Consider the following 23,506-nt stretch of genomic DNA (forward strand, 5'->3'; position numbering starts at 1 on the left):
TTAAATAGACTCCAAGAATGGAATGTACAATTCAGACACAAACCATCTATTAGTATAAAAGTTCAGTTTGGTCAAGCAGCACTCCAAATGACATTTATTAGCCCTTCCCCCCCTCACATACAGTGAAACACTCGAACACTCATTCTCTTGTGGATCTTTGACAAAGTGACCGACCAAAACGTAACAATCATTTATGTGCTACAGGAAATATATCAGTGCTTTAGGAGTAAATGAATGAAAGGAAGATTAAATAATTCAGTGCAGAGAAGAGTACTAAATCTCACGTTTCTCCCAAAATCCTACAACGTGATCCAAATCACCACTATTATTAAGCACAAGATGGAACTGGCTTCAGGGCGAAGCAGTCACATGAATTGCCTTTTCTCCCCGGAAGGTTTTATGTGGTTCACTATTCAAAACAATAGTTAAAGAAAAGGTTCAAACAGGTTAATATTATTTCTCTTGACAACATGTTTGAATATCCTGGAATGAGAAGAACTTTCATCTGAGATTTGCAAAAAGTTATGAAAGTGATAAGAAACTTTGTAAAAGTGCGGTGACCTCTTCAGGATTGTTTACAGGTGTCGTTTGTTTACATGTTTTAAATAAAACATATTCAAATATAAAAAGCAAATACCAGTTCCCAAAAATAGTTAATTCTCATTTAGACATTGCATATCAATAAGTCTTCCTATTGCTGTCAGACAAAAGCAAAAATATATTATAGAACGTGTCGTAGAGTTCAAACAAACCTTCTAATCCACATGTGACCTGAGTTTGCTGGTGCAACACTGAGGATTAAGACCTCGATCCAAGGCCACTTGAGAGGAGTACTCCCCCAGGAACAATGGCTGAACTTTGGCATGCTGTTAGTGTGGAACAATGCAGAAGGCATTCAGGGTTTGTAGAGCTGAAGTCAGTGTTTTCATCTCTTAAACCTACGGGCCTGGCTTCTCAGGTCCCGAGGCACTTGGTGCACACTCCACCCACACGGACACATCCACACTACAGACCATGAGTAACGTACTCAGATAACTTCCACTTCACACACGCACTCAGAAGCACACACACGTTTCAGAAACACTTACTGTAGGAGTGTTTGGTGAAGTATACAGTCAGACACTGACCTACATACATACTGGAGACAGACACGTTTTTTGTGCATCCTCCTGTCTAACATGTGGTACACAGTCAGGAGTGCTCAGGCACTAGTAAAACTGGCCCCCCGAGGGACCTCAGGCAGGCTGCTGGGGATTGATGTTCATGTGAGGGGGATGACCAAGAAGACCGATCCGCTGCTTCTGCTTCCTCTGCTCTGTCATCTGCACGGGGAAAGAAAAAAAACATCAGCTATCACCTTTGCAATCTGGCAGAAGCATACTGCAATGCACCCCGTGGAGGAGGCACTTGTGGCAGTAGGGAGCGTTTTTGGCACGTGCTGAAACATGCAACCTAGCAAACATGGTTTCAAACAGCGCAGGATTTTTAGTGCATTCATGTCGTGTCTGAATAATCAGAAAACTAGTTCCCAACTGGAAAAATTCACATGAGCCGGAACTCAGAATCTAGAATTAGAAGAAAAATGGCAGACGAAAAAAAATGTTTTGCTAAATGTGTTAGCCTCCTGTGTTCCTGAATAATGACACATTACACATAAACTAGATATAAAGTATGTGGTCCTTTTCAAGGTCACAGAATGAAAGATGGGACTACTGATGAGGCGTTTAGGTAGCAGTGTTTTCTGTGGGAGAAAGGAGCTTCTGTTGGTGCAGATTTTGAGCTTTTTTGACTTTGAAGATCTTTCACATACAGAACCTCAGTATACAACACACTGAAGGAAGTAAGAAAAATGAAAACGCATTATATGTCTCCCAGTCAATCATGGCGGTTGTGACTAAATACTATGGTGCAGGTCGTCAATATCTTCCTGATGGATGAACATTAAAAGACGTCTCAGAAACTCTGTCACACCACATACCTGCTCCTTGAGCTCAGTCAGCTGTCCAGACAGGTTGGCCACCAGCCTCATGGTCGACTCCAGCTTCTCCTGGAGGTTCCTGATTTCATTCTGCTCCCCCTCCGCATCGCTGCTCACCAGTGACATGGCGCGCATCCGTGGGAACCAGTCCAGGTTGTGCTCCTGTGGTCGACAAACAATACTTGATGCTGACTTTTTTTTTTTTTCCCAGCAGAGTTAATGTACTTTCACTAAGCGTTTATAAGGCTGGAGACAGGTAAGCTGTTAATTCTAACAGGAAGCTGCTACTGTTTGGCAATCAAGACGTGACTTCAAAACAGCCTGTTCTTTTGAAGGAAATGGCAGGTATTAATGCTGCAGGAGTAACAATGGAGAGTGAATGATCTCAGACGGAGCAATAATGGAAATCCCTATGAACTGGCCGACGATTCCTTATCATCCTTTGATCTGTCTCGTTCAACTGACTTCCTGTTTGTGTGCACAACTCTGTTTGTCTCATTAAATGAGTATAACCGGCATGTCTGTCAGTTGAGATTAGAAAAGAGGAACACATTACTGTACTGAGGTGTGCGAGACAGGCCAGTACATGTTTACAAGTCTGACTCAGGAGGTAATGAACTGTAGTTACTACCAAAAATGTGACACAACGGGAAACACCCATCACGCCGCTCTGTTTTTTCAGGATCGCTGCACGTTGTGTAATCGACGAAAGCAGCCAAGGCACAAGCCAGTTCCACAGAAAGTCTTTGAAACGACGAGGACAAAATACTCAATAAGTCGCTAAGCAGTGTGGTTACTCAGTGGAGCAGACACACATTTCTCTGCAGAAAAACATGTCTTTAATCCCGTCTATTCCCTGTAGACGTCAGCAATCCTGCTGCTCCTGATTACATGCAGCATGTGGATCACTATTACCCCGAGGCAGCGTGGTCTAAAACTAAATGTAACCCATTAACAAGAAGAAAACAAAAGTAGGCCTGCATTATCATGTGAAGAGGTGGATGTGCGTTTTAAGGCTGTGTCAGCGCTACTTATTTACCTTGATCATCTCGGCCACGTAGCTCTCGGGGCCGGTGTACTCGGTGGAATCTTTCACTTTCACCAGCACGATGAAGAACAGGTAGTGCCACATGTTGTGCTCCTCTTTGATGTGCTCCTCGAAAGTCACCGTCTTGTTGTCGAACTTGTCCCTCTCCAGGCCTGTAGAGGGGAAAGAACGAACATTATTAAAGTCACAGTATGTTCAAAAAAAGTGGGAAGGTGACGAGAAAAAGTAACACTCGGAAGAAACAGCGTCTGTAACTGTAACTTTAGTTGGGAAGCCAGTCTTCAGTCAGGCTGAGTAATATCAGTAAATACACTGTGTATATCAAAAACGTAATGCAAGTAACATTTAATATTGTGCATAGCATCCATAATGACTCATACAAAAAACAGAGGACCACATAAGAGAGTATTGGTGACAAAAAGCAGAATAAAGAAGTTTAAACGCAACTAAAACAAGTCAAGCCACACAAAATTGTTGGTTAAAGCTCCTGAGATTTCAGAATCACCCACTACAGGCTGTCAGAGCGTTGTGTGCTGGGTCCATGAAAGAGATGAAACAGCACATTTATTTGTATCGCTGTACGTTGCAGACAGTAACGAGAATAGGTGAGCAACACAAGGGTATGCTCTGGGGATTTTCTAGGTGGATTTGACAAACAAAGTATCAGCTAAATGGAGCTTGTTGTCTTCACACCTTCCAAGTGAAATCTTACAAATACGCAATTCCACTGACAAATGTTTTTTTTTCTTCACAACTTCAAGGTTTCCTGTAAAACAGCCTCCAATAAACTTGATTCAACGTATTCTGTTGGTCTGTACAATCAGCCACCTTGTCATGTGGAGCAAAGTATTAGTGCAATTTCAGCCTCGAGTCTAACAGACTTCTCTCGTTTGAGTCGTTCTCAACATTGATTTTTTTCTAATCTCCATGTTCAGCTGGTTTTGCATTTTCCTGTCATGTTGATTTTAAGATTATAATTTGTTTTTGTTGTTGTGTTTGTGGAAGCTAATGGAGATCCTAATAAGCCAAGTCAATTTAATATATATAACCCGAAACCACACATCACAAAGCCTCAGAAGGCTTTACAACACAACACAACACAGAGAGAGAGGAAGAAAAGACTCCACTGGACTGATTCAGGGAGCTCATCACTTGACAGAAAAGATGTATTTTCATTTGATCTTTTCCTTTCATGTCTTTTCGCTGGAGGATTTTGTTATGTTGCGGACACACTTATATTTTGTCATGCAACGTGATTGGGATTAGTCACTTTAGCAGCTGGAGTATAGCGTGCGGTTACCGTGGAGACGACTGAAAGCTTTTGCCGAGGCATAAATTGAAAAAGCAGCATGGCTCCTCAATATCTATCAAGTGACGATATCAAAAGCGTTGAGCAAACTACCATAAAACAGGCTTAGGAATGAATATTCAGGTATATTCAAATATTCCATTAATTGTTTTAAAACATTAACTTTGAATGCTTTAAGCAAACCCTCTATTGGTTGCATATAAATGGTAAAGGGGTGTGCAGTAATATAACAGCCAGGGATGAAACCATGGGGGGCCGGACTCAAACAAGCAGGGGCTGCCTCTATATTTAGACCCATGTTATAGAACACCTACAGCTACGTGAAAAGTAAGCCCGGGATTACTTCTAGAACAAAATCCAACAGCGCTCTTGAGGGGACCTTTAAAATATTTAGTCAACAAGTTCCCTCTTTCCCTTTCTCTGCACAAGATGAGGAGCGAGGTTGTGAAGTTGAGCCCGATTCCCTTCAGCTACAGGTGAAAATCAGCCACCCTGCACAGGAAGTTCACAACGTACATCGATCAACAGCAACAGACCCAATGATCTAAAGGACTAATACAAGATTGAGAGAAAGATCGATGGCTTATAAAACCAAGCTGGAGGATGGGGAGCCACTTAAGCCTGTGGAGGTCAGCTCCTAATCTCCGCATCTCCTGTTCCCTCGCGGCGCTTCTGGAAACCATAGAGACGGCAGCTCCCCCTGTGGCCTGGCCTTCTTTAACATGAGTGAGTCAGAGCTGATGGCTTGCTGGGTGACATAATACTGTTCTCATTCCATATGCTTACCACTTGTCCTCACTGCCTGACCCAACATACGCAGGCACACACACATGCTCACATACGGCATGTACTGTCCAGTGGCACACACACACACTCAGCACTGGACTTATTTAGGCACTCACACACATGTGATGTACATATAAGGGAATGCAGATGAGGCTCCACAGAGCTGGCCGCCGCGTGGGTAATCAGGGAAGTAGCACAAAACATATGTTGTGAAAATTAAGTTTGTGAGTGGGAGAAAATGTGTGTGCGTGTGAGACAGACTTGAATAATGGAGGCGAGCAGAGCAGTGGCAGGAAGCTCTCATGACTCAGCCTTCTTTGGAACGACAGCGAAGTGAAAAAAAGAGGAGGGGGGGACTGCAATGAACTGCATACACCTTTAGACATACTTACCAGGAACCACAAACACGCTACGAAACGTTTTCAGAGGGGAATTTGGGAATTAACCAAGTAGCATGAGATGGACTGTGTAAGAATACTAATGACGCACAGTGTTTAAGGCACACCTACTGTAGCAGGACCGCAGGCTGACCTGATGATTAGAAAAGTAGCCCTGTCAATGGAGTCAGAGGTTTGATTGCCACGGCAATTTATGTTGGCAGAGCTGGCAGTGCAGCATACGATAAAAGATGAAAGTTACATGTATGTCTGACGTAACGTCCAAAACAGTCAACTGTAGAGCTTTTCTCATTGTGCGTATTGATTTACTTTTGATTAACTGTTAAGCCTTTAAAGTGTCAGATACTATGACTTGAAACAGATAGTCATAATTAGCTAATCTTTCTTAACATATACTCAGTAAAACAGTTCAAAGACAATATATTTAATGTTTTACCCTGTAAATATATGCTTTTTCTGAATTTGTTGCCAGCAACATGTTTTAAATAAGTTGGGATAGGGGCAAAAAAAGACGGGGAAAGTTGTGGAAATACTCAAAAAGCGTGTGTTTGGAACAGTCCACAGGTTCATTGGTAACAGCTGATAGTATCATGATTTGCTTTAAAAGGGGGCATCCAAGAAAGGCAAACAAGGATGTGGCGAGATTCACCACTTTGTGAAACTGGATAAAGGAAATGACTACATGGACTCAGCAACACCTCATCAAACTGCTTTTACGTTTTAAACAGTGTCAAAACTTTTTAGGAAAAGCAGATGTACACAAATATTCAGTGCTAGCTGAAGCTCAAGTTGTCGTCTTCGAGCTCCTTATTTTGTCTGAAGAACAGTTAAAAAACACAAAAGCTGCCTGTGCTCACACTGAAGGAGCTGGAACCTAAATATGTTTGTCTCTTTCCTAGGGGGCTGGGCAATGTACTGATATTATAACTTTATCATGATGAGACTATATATCATCTTACATTGTGGATGTCATTATATCATCATATGGCATAAATGTTGTCTTTTCCTGGTTTTAAAGGCATTACAGTTAAGTTTACTGTACTTACTACATACAGCCCAGTAAAGTACCTAGTACTTAGAGTTATATTTTATGTAGCCTAAAAATATTGTGAAATTCTTATAAGGCCATATCTCTCAGCCTTAATAAACACAGAGTTTCTGCTGATTGACGATTGATTGATGAAACAACTAATAGTTTAAGTACTAGCTGACTTTGCACCATGTAGCAACTGAAAAACAAGTTTCCCATTAACAGATCAGTTGAGAAGTCTAACCGCAGATGAAGCAAGTCGTCTTCAGGACTTCTTCTTTCTTCTGTTTTTCACTCCTGAGGTCAGCGAAGGTGTCGATGATGACACCAAAGATGAGGTTGAGGACAATGATGATGACCATGAAGAAGAACAGCAAGTCGTATATCACCCTGGCTGCAAAAAGTGGCTCCTGGGAAAGGAACAGGAGAGAGGATGTCATGCAGAGTAGGGTCAACCCGCAGGTGAACAGGGCTGCTTATCACAGTAGTTATTCATCTTGTTTTGACAACAGGTACATTTAAAAGAGAATTTGTGTCGTGGAGGGCTAATGTAGGAGGATTGTCCCATTTAAATGTGTGACCCAAAGGGCGAGTCTTAAGTAAACATGTGTTGGGGACAATGTTGTGAGTTTGAAACGAGGTTAACCTTCGTCATCACGGATGTTAATGGAAACACAAGACCACAGGTGAGAGCTGACAGATGATACACTAACAGAGACGACAGAGAGCTGGCAGATCAGCAGCCTGCTTTTGTAGGTAGGACACAGCTTAAAAAGGTCCTACTTTTGCAACACAGAAAAGAAATGTTTATTTTATAGCATTAGCCAACAGAGCTACAATGGACTTCAATGGACTGACAGACTGTAGGTGCAGCTCCATTCACTCATTGTCCAGTTTTAGTTATTCCTCTTTAAAGCTGCAGTATGTAAGAATTGGCCACCTGTCAAATTCATACTCAAAACAAATAGGGTGGAGCAAATCACAAAAGTCACCACTAACTGCTGCTTGCTGTAGCTGATCTTAGCTAGTTAGCCGTGCAGCTAGCTGTTTGAACTGGGAGCTCGGGGACTAGGGGAGTGTTAGTGTTTAGACCGCTAGCACAGGGGAGCTTTGAACTGGGAGGGGCCAGGGCTAGCTGGTTAGCATGCTAACTTCAGTAGATATCTCTGGAACACAATACACAGATATCATAATGTCAAAACTGATGTTCATGTTTGAATGTTTTCAACTTCAATTCTTACATATTGCCCCTTTAAAAGTAGTGGACTGAGCTTGTTCCTGAATGCACTCAACAGAAGGGAAATACCCTGCAGTGGTCAGCAGCCTGGTGCAGTCACACAATCATTTATTTAGGACAGCAACAGTGTCCTGAGCCACACATGTGATTATGGGGCTGACACCGTAACACGGTAATTCATCTCAGCTGCTAACAAGACTTATTGCAAGAACGTTGCATTGTGTTGTGAGTACGTGCGGCTGATATCCACATCCTCTTTTGACATCATTAGCAACCAAGCCCGAATTCAGTGGAAATCTATTTTGAGGTTAATTGTCACACAAGACAGAGGCAGCTGTACGGAAATGTTGCGAAACTGCCATGCTTTTGAAATGAAAACAAGTGCGGCAAATGACGGGCTCACCGCCAGCTCACATGACATGTGCTGCAGCTGTGGATGTTAAACCCACACGCGCACACACACACACACACGGTACAGTCATGGGCCTAATCAGAGTGCACGTACCTCCTTGGAAGGCTTGCGGAGAACATCACCTACACCCCCACCACTCCTCAGGCCATGACTCAGAACAGTGACGATACACATAAGTAGAGAGTCGCACGTCCGCTCCATGTCGCTGTCTTCCTCACTGTCATCCCCGACTTCTGAGGACACGGAAGAGGAAAGCTTCAGTCTAATCATTTAAAACAACATTATGTAGGAATTAGTACTTTGTGCTTTTTGGCCCCCCAACAGTTTCTCAGTGCAACACCACTGTCGTCAATACAAATCCCAGGTCTGTAACAATGTTTCAGATGTAATGTAGGTGCCGACTACAAACAAAACTCACTGCGTCATAACAGTGTTATGTGTTGAAAACTTGTTAGTTGAAGTAAACATGTATGAAACGCTGTGATCCTGCCCTCTCACTGAAGTTACACAGTGCACAAACAAGTGACAGCTGAGACAGAGAGACCATTCACCCTGTTACAAGACACGGTACCATCAAAATGATCTTGAAGCTGTTATTTTAAGATAAAAACGTTACATAATGTTGCTTTAAGAAGCTGCAAAGGGCATCAGATAATGTCACTTACATGATAATCTTCGAGAACTGGTATAACTGGGTGATCAGGACTTCTGCGACCCACATTTTGTAGTTTATGCAACATCAAAAGCAGCAAGCTGTTCCTAACTTGTGCGATCCAGAGGGATGATGCAGTTACATTTATAAATCTTAATAGCATGACAAGCTAACTGCAGTACCTCCTCAAAAAGTCATCATATTGCTCAAAGTAAAGTAAAAGCAAAAGTCAGGTATGATACACTGCAATATATATTTAGTTTCGTTTTGACTTGTAGAATAAAGGTTATGTATCATAATGAAGTGCCACAAACAGATGAGGTCATAAAAGCCCACTTCCTTCTGGTGTGAACTGAGACATGATATCAGTCCAACTAACGATAGAAAATATTATTTCAAATTATCATCACTGTGCAGCGCACATGTCAATTTTATTCAGATATTATGTTGGCTTAATGGATTACATGTAAGACGCTGCATCACACTACACTATATTTTATGTTCCATTACACCTTCGCAAGCATCTCGTGCCATGTTCATGATGCATTAATAATCATTATGATATGCATTTACCGGTTTTCTCCTGTGCATACACACAAAAACTGGAACAACAAACAGCAACTCTTAACAATATTTTTGCCAAACTCTTGTGCACAGATCTCCCCAACTCCCTCAGATGGCTAACTAAGCTAACTAGCTAATTCTTACATATTGCACCTTTAAACGGCGGCTCTGTGAGTGATATTCATATGATGGCTCTGTGTGTTGTTTTGGTGGAAAGAATCAGGTTTGACAAGAGAGAATATGGTTGAGCTGGAGTTACAGGAAATGTTTCAGTGAACTGCATCAGATTTTATTATGAAGTCCACCTACAATATTTCCTCAAATGACTTCTGATAAACGATCCAAGTTTAAATATTTTCTCTGATTGTAAACGACTGTTGTGTAAACTGTGTTAGAGTAGGGTTTGATAGCCTTGTAGTCGCAGTGTAACTATAAGTTATCATCTGTTATTTGGTCCTTAGCATCCTTGGCTCTGCAGAACTTGCTATCCGTTGAAATGTTGTTTACATGTTTTGGGTCACAGTGTGAATGCAGATGGTCAAAGCAAAAGTGTTTTTGTTTGGCTGGAATGTGATATAATACATCGGTTGTTCTGAGGCAGACAAAAATAATAATGAAACAAACATTTGAGAATCATCTATGCTATTAGATAATTTTTGTATGTCTTTCTAGAAAAGGTAGGAGACGGGCACTTCATGAATTAGTCATGTGACGGAGAGGATTCAACGTATTGCTAACTGTGTTTACTGTTGGCCAAATCATTTGGTGGTTCTTATGTCTGGGCTGATGGCTGAGAGAACGACACTGGCGCTGTTCTGTTTTGACTGAATGAACTGGGCCAGTTTCAGGGTCATATCGCTGATATTAATTTGGATTAAGGCTCTAAATCTTATAACAAACAAAACAAAAGTATTACTGAGTCAAAGGTTAATGTGTTGTTAGTATTTGTCTCAAGAATCCTAAATTCTGGGGAGTTCCCAGGCAATTAAACCCTTTTTTAGGTGGTCACATGTTGATATCACATGAGGGTCAAGGGGGTCACATGTAAATTGTTCAGGTCAAATGGCAATGTCATGTGACAGTGGATGGAGTCACATGAATCCTCGAACACAAGGAAACAATGTAAAAGCATCGCACAGTTTTCATTTCACTTATTGTGGTCTGACAAGGCCAGGGATGATCACTGTAAACCCTTCCTACATGAACCACTTGCTCGGTTTTTATTCTCAATTTTCTGCCAGTTTTCAAATATGGTATTGATAATATATCATCTTCTCAGGATAAAAATCAGGCCCTTCCTTGTGTTGCAGTATACATTACCTTCCTGCACGGCTACTGTAGTGCAGTTCTCATCAATCCCTCCCTGACACACTCCTGCAGACAGAAACTCGCTGGCCAGACTGCCTCCATTTTCTAGAAAGTAGGAAGAAACAGTGCATAAGTTCTCCAGTCTTTTCTACAACAAACCCCCTGACACCTCTGATCTGTGACAAATGACAGAAGTCTGTCCTCACTCAGGGTTGTGTTGGGGATACGATCCACCTCCAGGATGAAGTCGTCTTTGAAGAAAATGTAGCCAACGATGGAGAACAGGTAAACCAGGATGAGAGCCAGCACGGCGGTGAGCACGATGGAGCGTCCATTGCGAGTCACACTTTTGATCACATTCAGCAAGGTCTCCTCTCTGTATACAAGGTCGAACAGCTACAGAGGCGAAGCACACGTTACTAAACAGAAGGCAGAATATGTGGCGATAGATTCACTGTAAAGAGCCTCAATGCAAAAGCAGAAATGATAAATATGCACCGCAATGAAGTTGATTTCGTTTTATCTTGGTAGACGAGTCTTGGTAGTTGTCAGTTTGTGGGAAAACATAACAATGGCTGATCTCGACAGCAAGCTCCCAGCATACTGTGCTGCCATAACATTAGCTAGCTGGCGCCAGCAACGTTAAAATTAGCTAGTGTTAGCAACGTTAGCTATTTGCTAGCTAATGTTAGCTAGCTAACTGGTGCACAAACTGGCACCCACCTGAGGAGGCAGATAATTAGGACAACAGTGGTGTTGTAACGTGAACGCATTGATAGGGCACATATAGTGGCTGAATATTATCAATAACACCTTTGTATAAAGATTTACTGATGTGAATACGTGTGTTGGATGAGGTTTACTGCACGTTTTCTACTTGAATTACGTAAGTTTTCTCGTTATTCAGGCTAGGAAATGTGGAAATATGTTGTGTGCATCTGCAGATGAGCTGCTCAGGCCTGTGTGAATAGAAAACATCTCTAAATTCTGGCATATTGAGTTTGACACGCTATAAAGCAGACCTGAGGCACCGGCGCAGCACTTAACACCCCAACAACAACAACCACAACAACAGCAGCAACAACACCATTATAGCACCAAATAAGGCGAAATCTGGCTTGCACGTAGGGTATGTCCTTGAATGCACCACAATGAAAAGCGTTCAGAGGGAGGAGAAATATTTGACGCTCTGCTGCTTTGATACTTCTTTATGGTTTCACCTGCTTGTCTTCACCCCTGCTGAGTGGGTTTTAGTGTTAAAGCTTTCAGTCTCAGTGTGTGTGAGTTTCTCTTACCAACAGACTGTAGAAAAAGACGTGGACAAACACCCCCAGAGAGCAGATGATGAGGTACATCAGATGGTAGAGGAACTCAAAGTCCAGCACCATGGCTTTGTAGCCGCGTGTGAAGGTTCCTCGATTCCCCACGAAACTTATCAGGAAGATGATTTTATTACACACCTGGAAGAAAAAGTCAATCTTGCTTTAATAAGAAGAATCCAAGCTAATTAACCATTAATCATTTTCATAGTGGAAAATCAACGTGGCCTCTAATGAGGTCTCTGGGTCAGAGTGTTGACAGCGGCATGATGAGGGCGGCTTTTAAGCTAAACGAGGACACATGGAGCGTGTCGCCAAGCAGACAAGTAACCTGGTTATTGTTGGCTTTGATTTCTTCATGTAAGCAAGAAACAAGGCAAAGGGATTAACAGAAACCCGGTTAACACAGCTTCTGCCGAGGAGAAACCTGACTTCTTGGTCATGTATATGCTTAACCGGGTTTTCTAACTGGGTTTTTACCGGCGTACACGCGCATGATACAGTATCACGGTGACAGCAGTGAGCTGGTGATGAAATGCGAGGTCATGAGCAGTGCTTCCTTCTGTCCCGAATAATAAAAACTGAAGTGTCACTCAAAATGAAACTGACACTAAACTAAACTGAAAAAACAAAATGTTGTTAAACACACAGTTGGGGAGACATTTTAGTCCAACCAGCTGCATGTAAACTAGACTTTAGCGCGGCCAGGTTACTGCAGTCCATGGCAACATGCGCTCTGATCTGATCAGGCTCAATGACCCTGTTTCTTGAGTGCACGCATCAGTCCGTGCATGACTTCATTTTGTGCGTTTTAAGAGAAACATCTAGGAACTCTCTGGAGAGTGCAGAGGTGGTGTCACACTCTCTGGGGTCCGGTGACGCACTTCACACCCCTGTAACACAGCCATGTGCTGCCAAGGGGGTAACACCACAGGCAGATGGGGCACTGGCCTGTCAAGTGGGCTTGAGTGTGAGTGAGAGCTGAAAGAAGAACTGGAAGCAGTGCGGTGGAGGTTTCTAAGTACTTGAAAGTACATATAGTAGTGTGTGAAAATAGAAGTGGTGTGTTTTCAGTAAATCTCTGGGGAAATGACGCGCACAAGACAAGAAAAGTTTAAAGGGTCTGTTCACAAGAAATTGTGGAATTTTTTTTTACTGTTGTTGAAAGTGGAATCTAGTCATAGAGATGCTTATTTTGTTCAGGCTTTCAGGCATTGATCTCTGAGGCTTCTACCCCAAAACAAAGGAGGTAAATTAACCTTCCATGCATGAGAAATTAACAAAAATGTAAAAAAAAAAAAATTATGTTGCTATATTTAAGAAAGTGGTAGAAGATTCCTGGATCTGTCCCTTTATCTTGACCTGCACCAAATGTTAATGGGGTCTATTCTGGGCCAAGACCCATCCGCCATCAGAGTTTCCTGGAAATCCCTTCTTGTGTAATCCTGCTGACAACCAAATACCAACCAACCAACAAATGGACACGGGTGGAAACATAACCCCCTTGGCAGACACAATGAAAACCCTCCATGACTAAGTCTTTGAATTATCCGGAGAAACAGGAATATTGCTTTCTTTTTCCTTTTTTCAATTAATCAGCTGATTTAGTCCATGAAATGTCAAAAAATAGAAAGAAAAGGCCCAACACAATTTCTCAGAGCGCAAGGGGGCAACTTCAAAATGCTCGTCGATGAAGTCAAACAAAGGCGATCCAGTTTGGAGTCGTACAGAGAACACGTCTCCTCTGTCTCGCAAATATGAAACCAAAATAAGTACCTTGACCCACTGCTTACGGTCATGTCGGAAATACAACCACTGTAGATAGTTAAAGGTTATTTAACATTTTTATGTTTGCTGCTAGGAAAAGATATTATTACAGAGGGCTAGTGATAAGGGCCCCTCTATTAAAGGATGGTGTAAATTCATATATGAGCTGGTTACCCTGGAATGCATGCATTGAATTACATGCAAAAGGACATCAGTTCAGATCAGAGGCTGATCTTTCCTGCAATGTAGACTACTTCCTGTAACCTCCTGTATAAGTTTATTGATCTGAGCTGTTTGTTTGTTCTTTTTTACTGTGGGTTATATCTGTGTTTTACTCTTGTGGAAAATAAGAGAATCGAATAAACACATCGCAAAAAAGGCTCGCAACTAAAATAAACCGTGTACAACCAGTGCTTAATTTGGGCGAACTGACCCTTTAAGGCAGAATACTCACATTGAAGGCACCCAGGAGGAAGAGGGTGGGCTCCAGGCCAACGGAGAAGATGAGACGGAGGATGGTGATGATGACGAGGGCACGGATGCCCAGCGGTTGGGGCATGATGATCACGATGGCCAGCGTTGCCAAGACTCCCATCCACAGCAGCGCAGACAGATGGGGATCCAGCGTGACTGCAGGAGATACATGTACATACACACACACGCACACACACACACGAAAACAACTGTGTTAATCCAGCATCCAAACTGCTGAAGTTGACAACCCTGCTACATGGTTTACAATATTGAAGTATGTGGTGAGCATGACGGTGCAGTTTGCAGTTTAAACGAGGCCTCGTCTCGGATCAACAGATTTTTAACTGGCTTCTACTCAGTTCTGCCTCTCAGGCAGGCCTCGGGCTTTCATTAGTGAGACTGTGAACTCAAAGAGAGCCAGTTACATAACACTCAAAAGTGTATGACATACTTTTTCGTGTATGTGCGTGTGTGCGCGCGCTAAGCTTTAGAGAGAGCCTACCTGATGCTTCCCTTGATCCTGGGGTAAATCCAGGATTAGTGTCCTAGTCAGGGGTTTCATGTGGCATTGTGTCACTCAGGCTAAAACCCTGGACCAGGTCTGACCAGCCAAAAAAGGGGCCACGCCCAAAACATCTACCTCGATAACTGACCAGCACTTACTAACAGGAATAACATGCGTGTATGTTTGTAGGTACTTCATGAGGATTGGTCACAGAGACCATAGACAAGGAAATAAAGAAAAACAGATGAAGGTGTTGAGGTTAAAAAAAGATCAAAAGAAAGACAGGGAAAAAGGAGAAACGGGGCAAAACTGCAAGAATTAAAAACACACAGAGTCGTGGTGGATGAAAAGCAGAAGGGGAGTACTGCGGGTAAAGGGAACCCGCCTTTCCTCCCACCTTGCCTCTCTCTGTCTCCTTCCCTCCTTCCCTTCCTCTAGATTTCTCTCCCTCCCAGTCCCTGTGGAGATCACATGACAGGTGCCACTTACATAACAGCCATCTCTAAAAATACCTCAGCTGAAAGATTCATGAGGAGCGAGCGGGGATGTGGCAGACTGAGAGGGGGTGCTTGTGTGCACTCACAAACTCTGTACCTATCTTACACTTGATGAATGCACGCGAACATGTATAAAAACCCAACAGCTGAGGAGGCTACGAGCACCGTGAGCAACCGCAACCTGCTAACCGCAGCTATTCATCATACAGCAGTCTGACATGTATGCAGGCAGAACATACTGACCCAAATCTCCTGCTCTTACGTATAACCCTCATTGTAAAGCCCCGAGCAAAGGGAGGAGAGCAGAGGGAGAGCAAGCAGGCAAACACAGTCTGTGTGAGTGTGTGTGTGTGTGAGTAAGAGAAAGAAGGAAGGGCCCAAAGCCATAATAGTGCCTGTTAAAGCAGGCCAAAGGTATGTGAGGAGTCTCACGTGATGATGTCTTGCACACAAGTTCCAGTGCAGAGGAGAAATGTAGTCAGATCTTACTCATGGTGTGTTTTTTTTACAGGAATGAAGGAGAAAATGGAACTTTACTTTTGTTGACTGTATGAATTATCATTATTAATATGAGTTTGTTAGATGTTAATTGCTCTGCTGTACATTTTTGTAATCTAATACAAAATTAATAAACACTGCAACACAACACTGCCAGTGTTGTAAAAGTATCCAAAAGTCATATAGTAAAAGAAAATTTTACATATTTACATGTATTTATACACAGTATATTACAGGTGACGGATTATTGGTCTGGCCAATTATTGGATCCCATATTTGGCAATTTCCTGATTATCAGAACCAGTATTTCTTTATTTTTTAAAAATCTGATTTATAAAATAAACTAAATAAAACATGCGCTAGCATGCAGCACTCAGTAAAGGCCATATTGATAACATTTTTCTAAAATGAATGATGGTTCCAGCTTCTATCAAGGTTTGTCAGCCAATAGCATAACACCGTTGGTATCACGTGGTATCTGAGTTCTGTCAGCATCAAGAGTCTCGGTAGTTGCCAGTTTGTGGAAAAAAACAAAACAAAAATGTTAGAAAATGGCTGATTTCTGCAGTATGTGCCCAGCATATGGTTCTCGTGTAGGCTAGGTAGCGTTAGCAACATTAACATTACTTAGCTAGCATTTGCAACAGTAATGTTAGCTAGTGCTAGTAACGATTTGATTAGCTCGCTAGAGTTTGCAACATTAATGTTCGCTAGCTAGTGTTAGAAAACTCTGCTAGTGCCCAAACTGGCAACCACTTGAGGGGGTAGATGATTCGAACAACAGCGGTGTTGTTTTTTTTAAGATTTCTTTTTTGAGCTTGAGAACTGAGATGTTATGCATAAAGACACTGGTTGTAGAAATGTTATTCTTCCGTGCATATCCTTCTGGATAAATTGAAATGGTAAAAATTGCAAAACAATGGTCTCTTTATATGAATCCAAGTGGGACTGAACCCAGTGACAGAATAAAAGTAAGCAGACAACCACCACTGAGGAGGATTGTGCAGCAGAGCAGATTGTCTTGTGTGTGTCAAACATGATGGACTGTTTTTAATCAGCTCATATGTCTTACATGACTCTGTCCTACTTGAGCCAATGTAAGCTTTGTTTATAGACATTAAATGACACAGGGCGCTCCTGTGTTTATTGTGGTCTCCATGGTGCTGAAACTCAAATATGAGCCCAAGCTTAGAAAGGATGGGCTGTGGTTAGTCTGAGTGTGTGCGTGTGGGTGTGTGTGTGGGTGTGGGTGTGGGTGCCTTAAACAAAGGCGGAGGGCTCCTCAGGTCCTGTTCCTAATCCTGGTCAGGTGATAAGAAGTCAGCAGATCAGATCGTTGCAGTGAAAGGAGATCAGTAGGTCAACGCTGATCCCCGGGAGAAGGATTGAGAGTCACATCTTTAAAGTCTGTCTCTGTGGGTGGCTGCACCATGTGAGGTGCCTTTTCAGACAGTTTCATTTATCAGAGTGTGATGTAAGTGTTAAAAAACACAGAATATGAACCGGGTACAAGCTGCAATGTGTCACTTCTCCCTGATCTGTGGTTGCATATTGAGGCTTTATTGCTCGCTGCAGCAGTAAGTGCTATAAATTCAATAAAATGTATCATCGTAGGAGATCCCCTCTATCTATCCTCTTCATATCTATTTAATATGCCATGTCAGTAAAGGTTGTAAAATGTAATGGAAGCAATTTGTAGCAGGAAAAAAAAAAACTTGTCAGCAAGCCCCTGCCCTTCCTGTTTTGCATTATTGAGCGCTTAACCTTATCTTGACCCGGTTTTCTTCAGAAGTCTGACTGCGATAACTGTGAAATCGATAAAAAAAAACACAACACCCTGCATTGACGCAACATGAACGTGCAGCAAATGTTTTTATATGCACGACAGAGTGGCAGGCAGCTTCACCAGTACTAAGCTGATATGTGAAAGACAGTAAAAAGCCTGAAATCAAGTGTGATTTAAATTGCCCAGGAAAAATGAAGTAAGAGCTTACAAAGATATTAGTTTGTAATGTAAACAGAGTAAGTCTGTTCTCACTCTGAAGACTCGACTCATGTGGGACTGACCTCCATCCACCCCCTCCAGCGGGTAGAAGAAGCAGACCAGCAGGTTCATGAGCACCGCCAGGTTGAAGGAAACGTTACTCCAAACCGACATGTTTCTGGAGCACCAGTACAGCACCTGCTGGGCTGCAGAGGAGAGGGACACAACGAGGCATCAGACATCAAATTCAATACAATATCATTTAGACAGATATCGTCCAAAACATATTCGATTACACTGACATGAAACACAGACACTCCTCACAGTAAAGAAGATATGAACAGGGAATATTTACCATTTTTAAGAAAATAATGATAAAAAATACTGTTTTTTAAAATCGTTTTTAAAAAAAAAACGTTTCTAACAAATTTGATGTCAAACAGCGATTAAGTCACTGATTGTTTCAGCACTAACTTCATGTGTGAACAAGCTGCAGGGTTCATTTGAGAATAAGAGGCCGGGAAAATCGATCATAATTGGTTCAATTCTTCCTCATCAGTACGAAAATAATTTTACATAAGGTCACTTTTGGAAAGTAACTAAAGGCATTTACTCAAGCACTGTAATCAAATTACATTTTGTAGCACTTTAAGTATTTTCTTTTTTTTAAACTCTCCAATAATGTACTTTTTACTCCACTACAGTTATTTAACAGGTTTAGTTATTTTGCCATTTTATATTATTAAAACAAAACATATATTAACTGATAATGACTGAATTAAGATGTATTATTATAGGTTGAGCTACCCAGCAGTATATAAAGTAATTCAATTAGCCCAACCTTTACCAGCTGCAACATTAAAGTGATGAAAACATTCATGCATTATTAATTATAATCCAATGATATGATGGGCCACTCAGCATCGTGAGTCCTGTTACTGTTGATACATTTGTACTTTTACATAAAAAGGTGCAATATGTAAACATTCAAAACAGACTTCTACTGTATGTATTGTGTTGCAGAGGTATCTGCTGAAGTTAGTATGCTAACCAGCTAGCCCCGGGCCTGAAAACCTCTTTCTTCCAGTCGTTCAAAGCTCCTGTGATAGCTGTGTAAAAACCAACGCTACCTGGGTAGTCCGGCTAACTGCACGACTAACTGAGCTAACAAGCTAACAGTAGCCACATGGATGTACAAACAGAATACAATCAGCAGCAGTCAGCATTTACTCTGGTGACATGCTGCAATATTTGTTGAGAGTGTGAACTCAACAGGTGGCCAATTCTCACGTACTGCACCTTTAAGTGAGATTTTGAATGCAGATAATTGTAACAGAGTATGTTTACACTGTAGTGTTTGTACATTGACTGAGATAAACGACCTCAGGACTTCTTCCACCACTGTTTAAAGTTACATGGAGACAGTTTGTACTTTAAAAACTTGGTACCACTTTCTCATAACCTTCATTGATAAATGGTAAATGTATAGTCAAACAGACTTTAATTAATAGCTAGTTAATAGTTAACAAACAATAAAATGCTTTATAAATGATTTATTAATATTGTAAATGTTTGCAAACATCAGTTGCTACTTTAAAAAGATTATCCAAATATTGTCAATAAGCAATTGTCTAGTAAATGATTTACAAAGCATTTCATTGTTTGTTAACAGCGAAACAACTGTTAAGTAATGTTTAATTAACTATAGGTCAAAGGTCAAAAAGAATAAATGAGGCTCATCTTTGACCTTCACACACAAAATCTGACATTCAGTAGACTCTTCTCTGTCCTCTACTGTTGGAGGAAAAGAGAAACAGATGCAGGGACTTTTCTCTGTCCATCCCCTCTTCTGTGTGAGAGACAGAATATGGCTCTGTGTGGGTATGCAGTCTCGAACGTGGATTACAAGTGTGAGTGTGATGTGGGTGCGGGTCTGTGTGTGTATGTTTGTGTGCGTGAGCAACAGAGCTCTCAGTTGTGATTCATAAGGTTACTGTACAAATGTTTCACGGCTCAAAGGACGTGGAAAGCCCCTGTCTGCTTTTAGACAGTGGAAACATGCGCATATGTAACATGAGTGCACGCACAAAAACACACACACACACACGATGACATTGTTAGCCCTGCTGACAGTGATGGGGATACGCATCCCTCCATCCATTTTCCATGCTCGCTCATCCTGTTCAGGCTCGCAGAGACTGCGGTCTATCGCAGCTTGTATCGGGGCGAGAGGCAGGCTACACCCTGGACAAGTCACCCGTGTGTCACCAGGAGACATAATTACACAACCAAAGTCACACCTATGGTTAATTGGGAGTTTCCAAATCACGTAAGCTTCTGGACTGTGGGAGGAAACCAGAGCACTCAAACATAAGCTGAGCATGCAACTCCCCAAAGAAAACTGTGAGGCGACAGCAAGCGAAGCATCGAGCCACCTTACTGCAACCAATCAGTAGTGGTGGAATGTAACTAAGTACATTTATTCACGTACTCAAGTACGAATTCAAGGTACTTGTACTTCTTGATGTAACTTTATACTTTTATTCCACTCTCCATCACAAAAGAAAATCTTGTACTCTTTACACTTTTACTTTTGATCATTGAAGGACATTTTTCTGATAATATAATTGTAGTTAGTTAGTTTCACTGTGTGGTACTAGTACTCTCACTAAAGAAAAGGATCTGAATACTTCCACCACTGCTGCCGCAGTCGTAGACATTCATCAAGTTATTTCTGGGAAAAAGGCACTGAAGTTGTGCAAAACATCAGCTGACGGGCATCAGGAAACTCTCAAAACAAACATGAGGACGCTGAAGTGAACTTGGATAACCCAGCGAGCTCACTAAAGCTTAATGCTCCTTGTTATGTTTTGCTCTTACTCGCTACATCTCAACAGACATCTTCCACCACTCCTGCTACCTCCTATTGTGCTTTCCTATTAAGATAATTGTCACTGGCATCTCTCGTCTGAAGCAGAGTGTGAACCAGCAACCCAAAGATCATCTGTCGAGCAAAAATGCTTTTCGCTTCCACTTTGTCAGATTTCATTCATTTAGTTTTGATACAATTTTAAATATCAGAAAGTTTTGTTTTGTTGAACAATTAACAGTAATTACTGATGACCAGAGTAAATGTATATTTAATGTATGTAAATGTACATCCCACATGTCAGTGGGGAGTGTTGTGACACTTCTCTCTACAAAGGAATCATCTATTCCTCCAAACTCACTTGAATAATCAATTATTTACACAAGGATGGTCTCGTATCATCAGACATAACTGATAGCAATATTAGTCATGTGTATTGTGATGCTATGCTGCATTGTGCGCCTACCTCTGAGCTTCTTCTGCCAGTTCATCTCATTGAAGAGGTCCTCCGCCCGCAGGAAGAAGTCGTTGATCTTGCTGCCCTGCTCGTCTCTCTCCGTGGTGTAGTAGACTCGCAGCTTTGACTCCGAGGTCAGGAACTCGCAGATGTTGGGCACGGGGAACACTATCTCCTCCATGGTGCGGTCCTGACGCACAATCTGAACAGAGAGACACACGGGTCACCTCCACGGTGAAAATACCTCGGCCTCTGTTGGTCCACATTGCGTCTATTTTGTGACAGTTTGTTTGCAAACATTGACTTTTCTAGATGATTAACTTGTGCTGTAAATCTCTGCGTAAATGTGACGGCGGTTGTGTGTTGTGACCTCTATCTGAGCGGTGTGTTTGGCGTAGAACTCCAAGGCCTCGTCTCCTTCTCCGCTGGCCCCTCCAGGCCTTAACATGATGGACAGCTCCTTGTTATGACGAGCCAACTGCAGAGGTGAAAGGTAAAAGTAGCAATGCCACAGTGTAGAAATACAGGCTTACAATCACTGCTGTTGAAGCTGGTAAAGGTTGTTTAACTCCTTTATATAGTTTATCTGCGGGGTAGATTCACAATGGGGGTACAATATTTTCCTGTGAATTGTAGTGGAGTGTAAGTAGAGTGGCAAAAAAATGAAATACTTAAGTCAAGTCCAAATATTTCAAAACTGTACTTAAAGATAGTACTTGAATGTATGTACTTAGTTACTTTACAGCACTGGCCAACTGTACGTGGTGGCACACAGCAATAAGACAAAAGCAGTTGATATAATTATATTATGTTGTGTTTGCAGTTGCACACTCAACATTGGTTGAACAACGGACCTGGTGAGCTAAAATGTAGATATTATGTCCGACGTTTCGGGGGGAGGCGGCATCATGTTCCTCCTCCTCCCCGTTGTCCTCCTCCTCCTTTGTTTCCTCAAACTCCACCTCTCCCTGCAGGTATGCCTTCTTTATCACCTCCACCTGGACACACACACAAACACATTTATACTTTTTATGACACAATATGTGATATTATTGCTCTGGGATACCAAGTAGCTGAGGTGATCGCTCAGTAGTTGTTAGAAAAGGTGCACAACACCATTTTCTCACCAGCTCTTTCGGCCTCATATTGTACAGGATCCTCTCTGCGTTCTCACTGTCGTGACGGCTCTCCATGATGGCGAGCAGCAGCTTGGATGCATTGTTCTGAGAGCGAAAAAAAAAAGAAAGAAAGCAGTAAGAACTTAAGCTCTGTCAGTTTCTCCATCCAAGGAAAATGGGCAGAAACCCTGATGATCTAGGAAAATGCACTCTGCAGCTATTTGTCTTGGCAGACGAGCGCATAAGTAAGTTCAGCTCAGACGAATGAATGTCCAGCTCTTGTGCTTGTACCCTGTTAGTGATATTCCATCCTACTGCAAAAGTAAACTGCTGCACAGTTTTTCCCCTCATTTTTGGCCCAAGACCCAAAGCCAGAGTTAACCCATTCCCCAGTTTCACACAGAGATGTAGATCCTTCCTCCACTTCGCTCACCTTGAGCTCCAGCACCAGGTCCATCCGCTTTTTCCCAAGTGGGTTGATGTCATTAAGGATCAGGGCGATAATGATATCAATTCCATTGGACTCATGAGTGGCGATGCAATTCTGAAGGGAAATAAAGACAAAAAATGTATCAAAAAGTGCCAGAGTACAGCCCCAGCTCCCTCTCCGGTCTCTTCACGTACCTGGTTTTCATGGCAGGGGCCTTGACAGTACTCTGTGAGACTCTCTAGAGTCTGATTGATGAGGGCCACGTTCTTCTCGTTGATGTACAGCCCCAGCAGGCCGAGTCCCCCTGTAGTGCTGCCACAGATACAGTCTAAGAACTGCAGAGTCTCACACACAAGGTTGTAGTTGTTTTTGTTGTTTTGACAGCGAAGGAAGTTCTGAGGAGATAAAAACGGTTGGTTGTGAATTTGACAGCTCCATATGGACTAAACTGGATACAAACCAATAATAAACCAAGCAAAAAACAAATGATGGAGGAATAGCTTAGCTTCTGCCATGAACTACTTCCTCCTCTGTTTAAAAGGAGACATGTTATGCTCATTTTCAGGTTCATCGTTTTATTTTGGGTTACTACTAGAATAGATTTACATTTTTACACAATTTACACACAGATTTACACAATTTTGCAGTTGTGTGACATGTTTATGTGTTGTGATGTCACACAGTCATATAATTAAAGGTGGAACTACTGACGAGGCGTTTCAGGAGCAGCGTTTTCTGTGGGAGAGAATAGCTTCTTCAGCAGAGTGAGCTAGCACCTATATTTTTGTATTAGCCCTAATCATAACTGTCACTGAACTTGACTATCCTATCAGAAGCCCCTCAACATATCCTCTGAAGACTGGCGT

General features: G+C 42.0%; 1 protein-coding gene across 5 annotated transcripts in view; it reads right to left on the bottom strand.

The window, feature by feature from the left end:
• LOC311254747 (inositol 1,4,5-trisphosphate-gated calcium channel ITPR1) overlaps positions 1–23,506 on the bottom strand; it is a 76,541-nt gene continuing 53,035 nt past the window's right edge. For all 5 annotated transcript variants that reach the window (XM_084348692.1, XM_084348691.1, XM_084348690.1 and 2 more), the window contains 16 exons: positions 22,835–23,035; positions 22,644–22,754; positions 22,220–22,315; positions 21,947–22,090; positions 21,463–21,570; positions 21,102–21,294; positions 17,850–17,972; positions 14,263–14,438; positions 12,018–12,182; positions 10,929–11,118; positions 10,735–10,827; positions 8,292–8,431; positions 6,794–6,959; positions 3,018–3,178; positions 1,979–2,140; positions 1–1,322 (listed from right to left, as the gene is read on the bottom strand). In XM_084348692.1, coding sequence (XP_084204818.1) covers positions 1,236–1,322; positions 1,979–2,140; positions 3,018–3,178; positions 6,794–6,959; positions 8,292–8,431; positions 10,735–10,827; positions 10,929–11,118; positions 12,018–12,182; positions 14,263–14,438; positions 17,850–17,972; positions 21,102–21,294; positions 21,463–21,570; positions 21,947–22,090; positions 22,220–22,315; positions 22,644–22,754; positions 22,835–23,035 — 2,316 coding nt within the window. In that variant the 3' untranslated portion in view covers positions 1–1,235. The remainder of the gene's footprint in view (positions 1,323–1,978; positions 2,141–3,017; positions 3,179–6,793; positions 6,960–8,291; positions 8,432–10,734; positions 10,828–10,928; positions 11,119–12,017; positions 12,183–14,262; positions 14,439–17,849; positions 17,973–21,101; positions 21,295–21,462; positions 21,571–21,946; positions 22,091–22,219; positions 22,316–22,643; positions 22,755–22,834; positions 23,036–23,506) is intronic.

The sequence above is a fragment of the Pagrus pagrus genome (genome assembly GCF_965226575.1).
Source record: "Pagrus pagrus genome assembly, chromosome: 3".
Lineage (NCBI taxonomy): Eukaryota > Metazoa > Chordata > Actinopteri > Spariformes > Sparidae > Pagrus > Pagrus pagrus.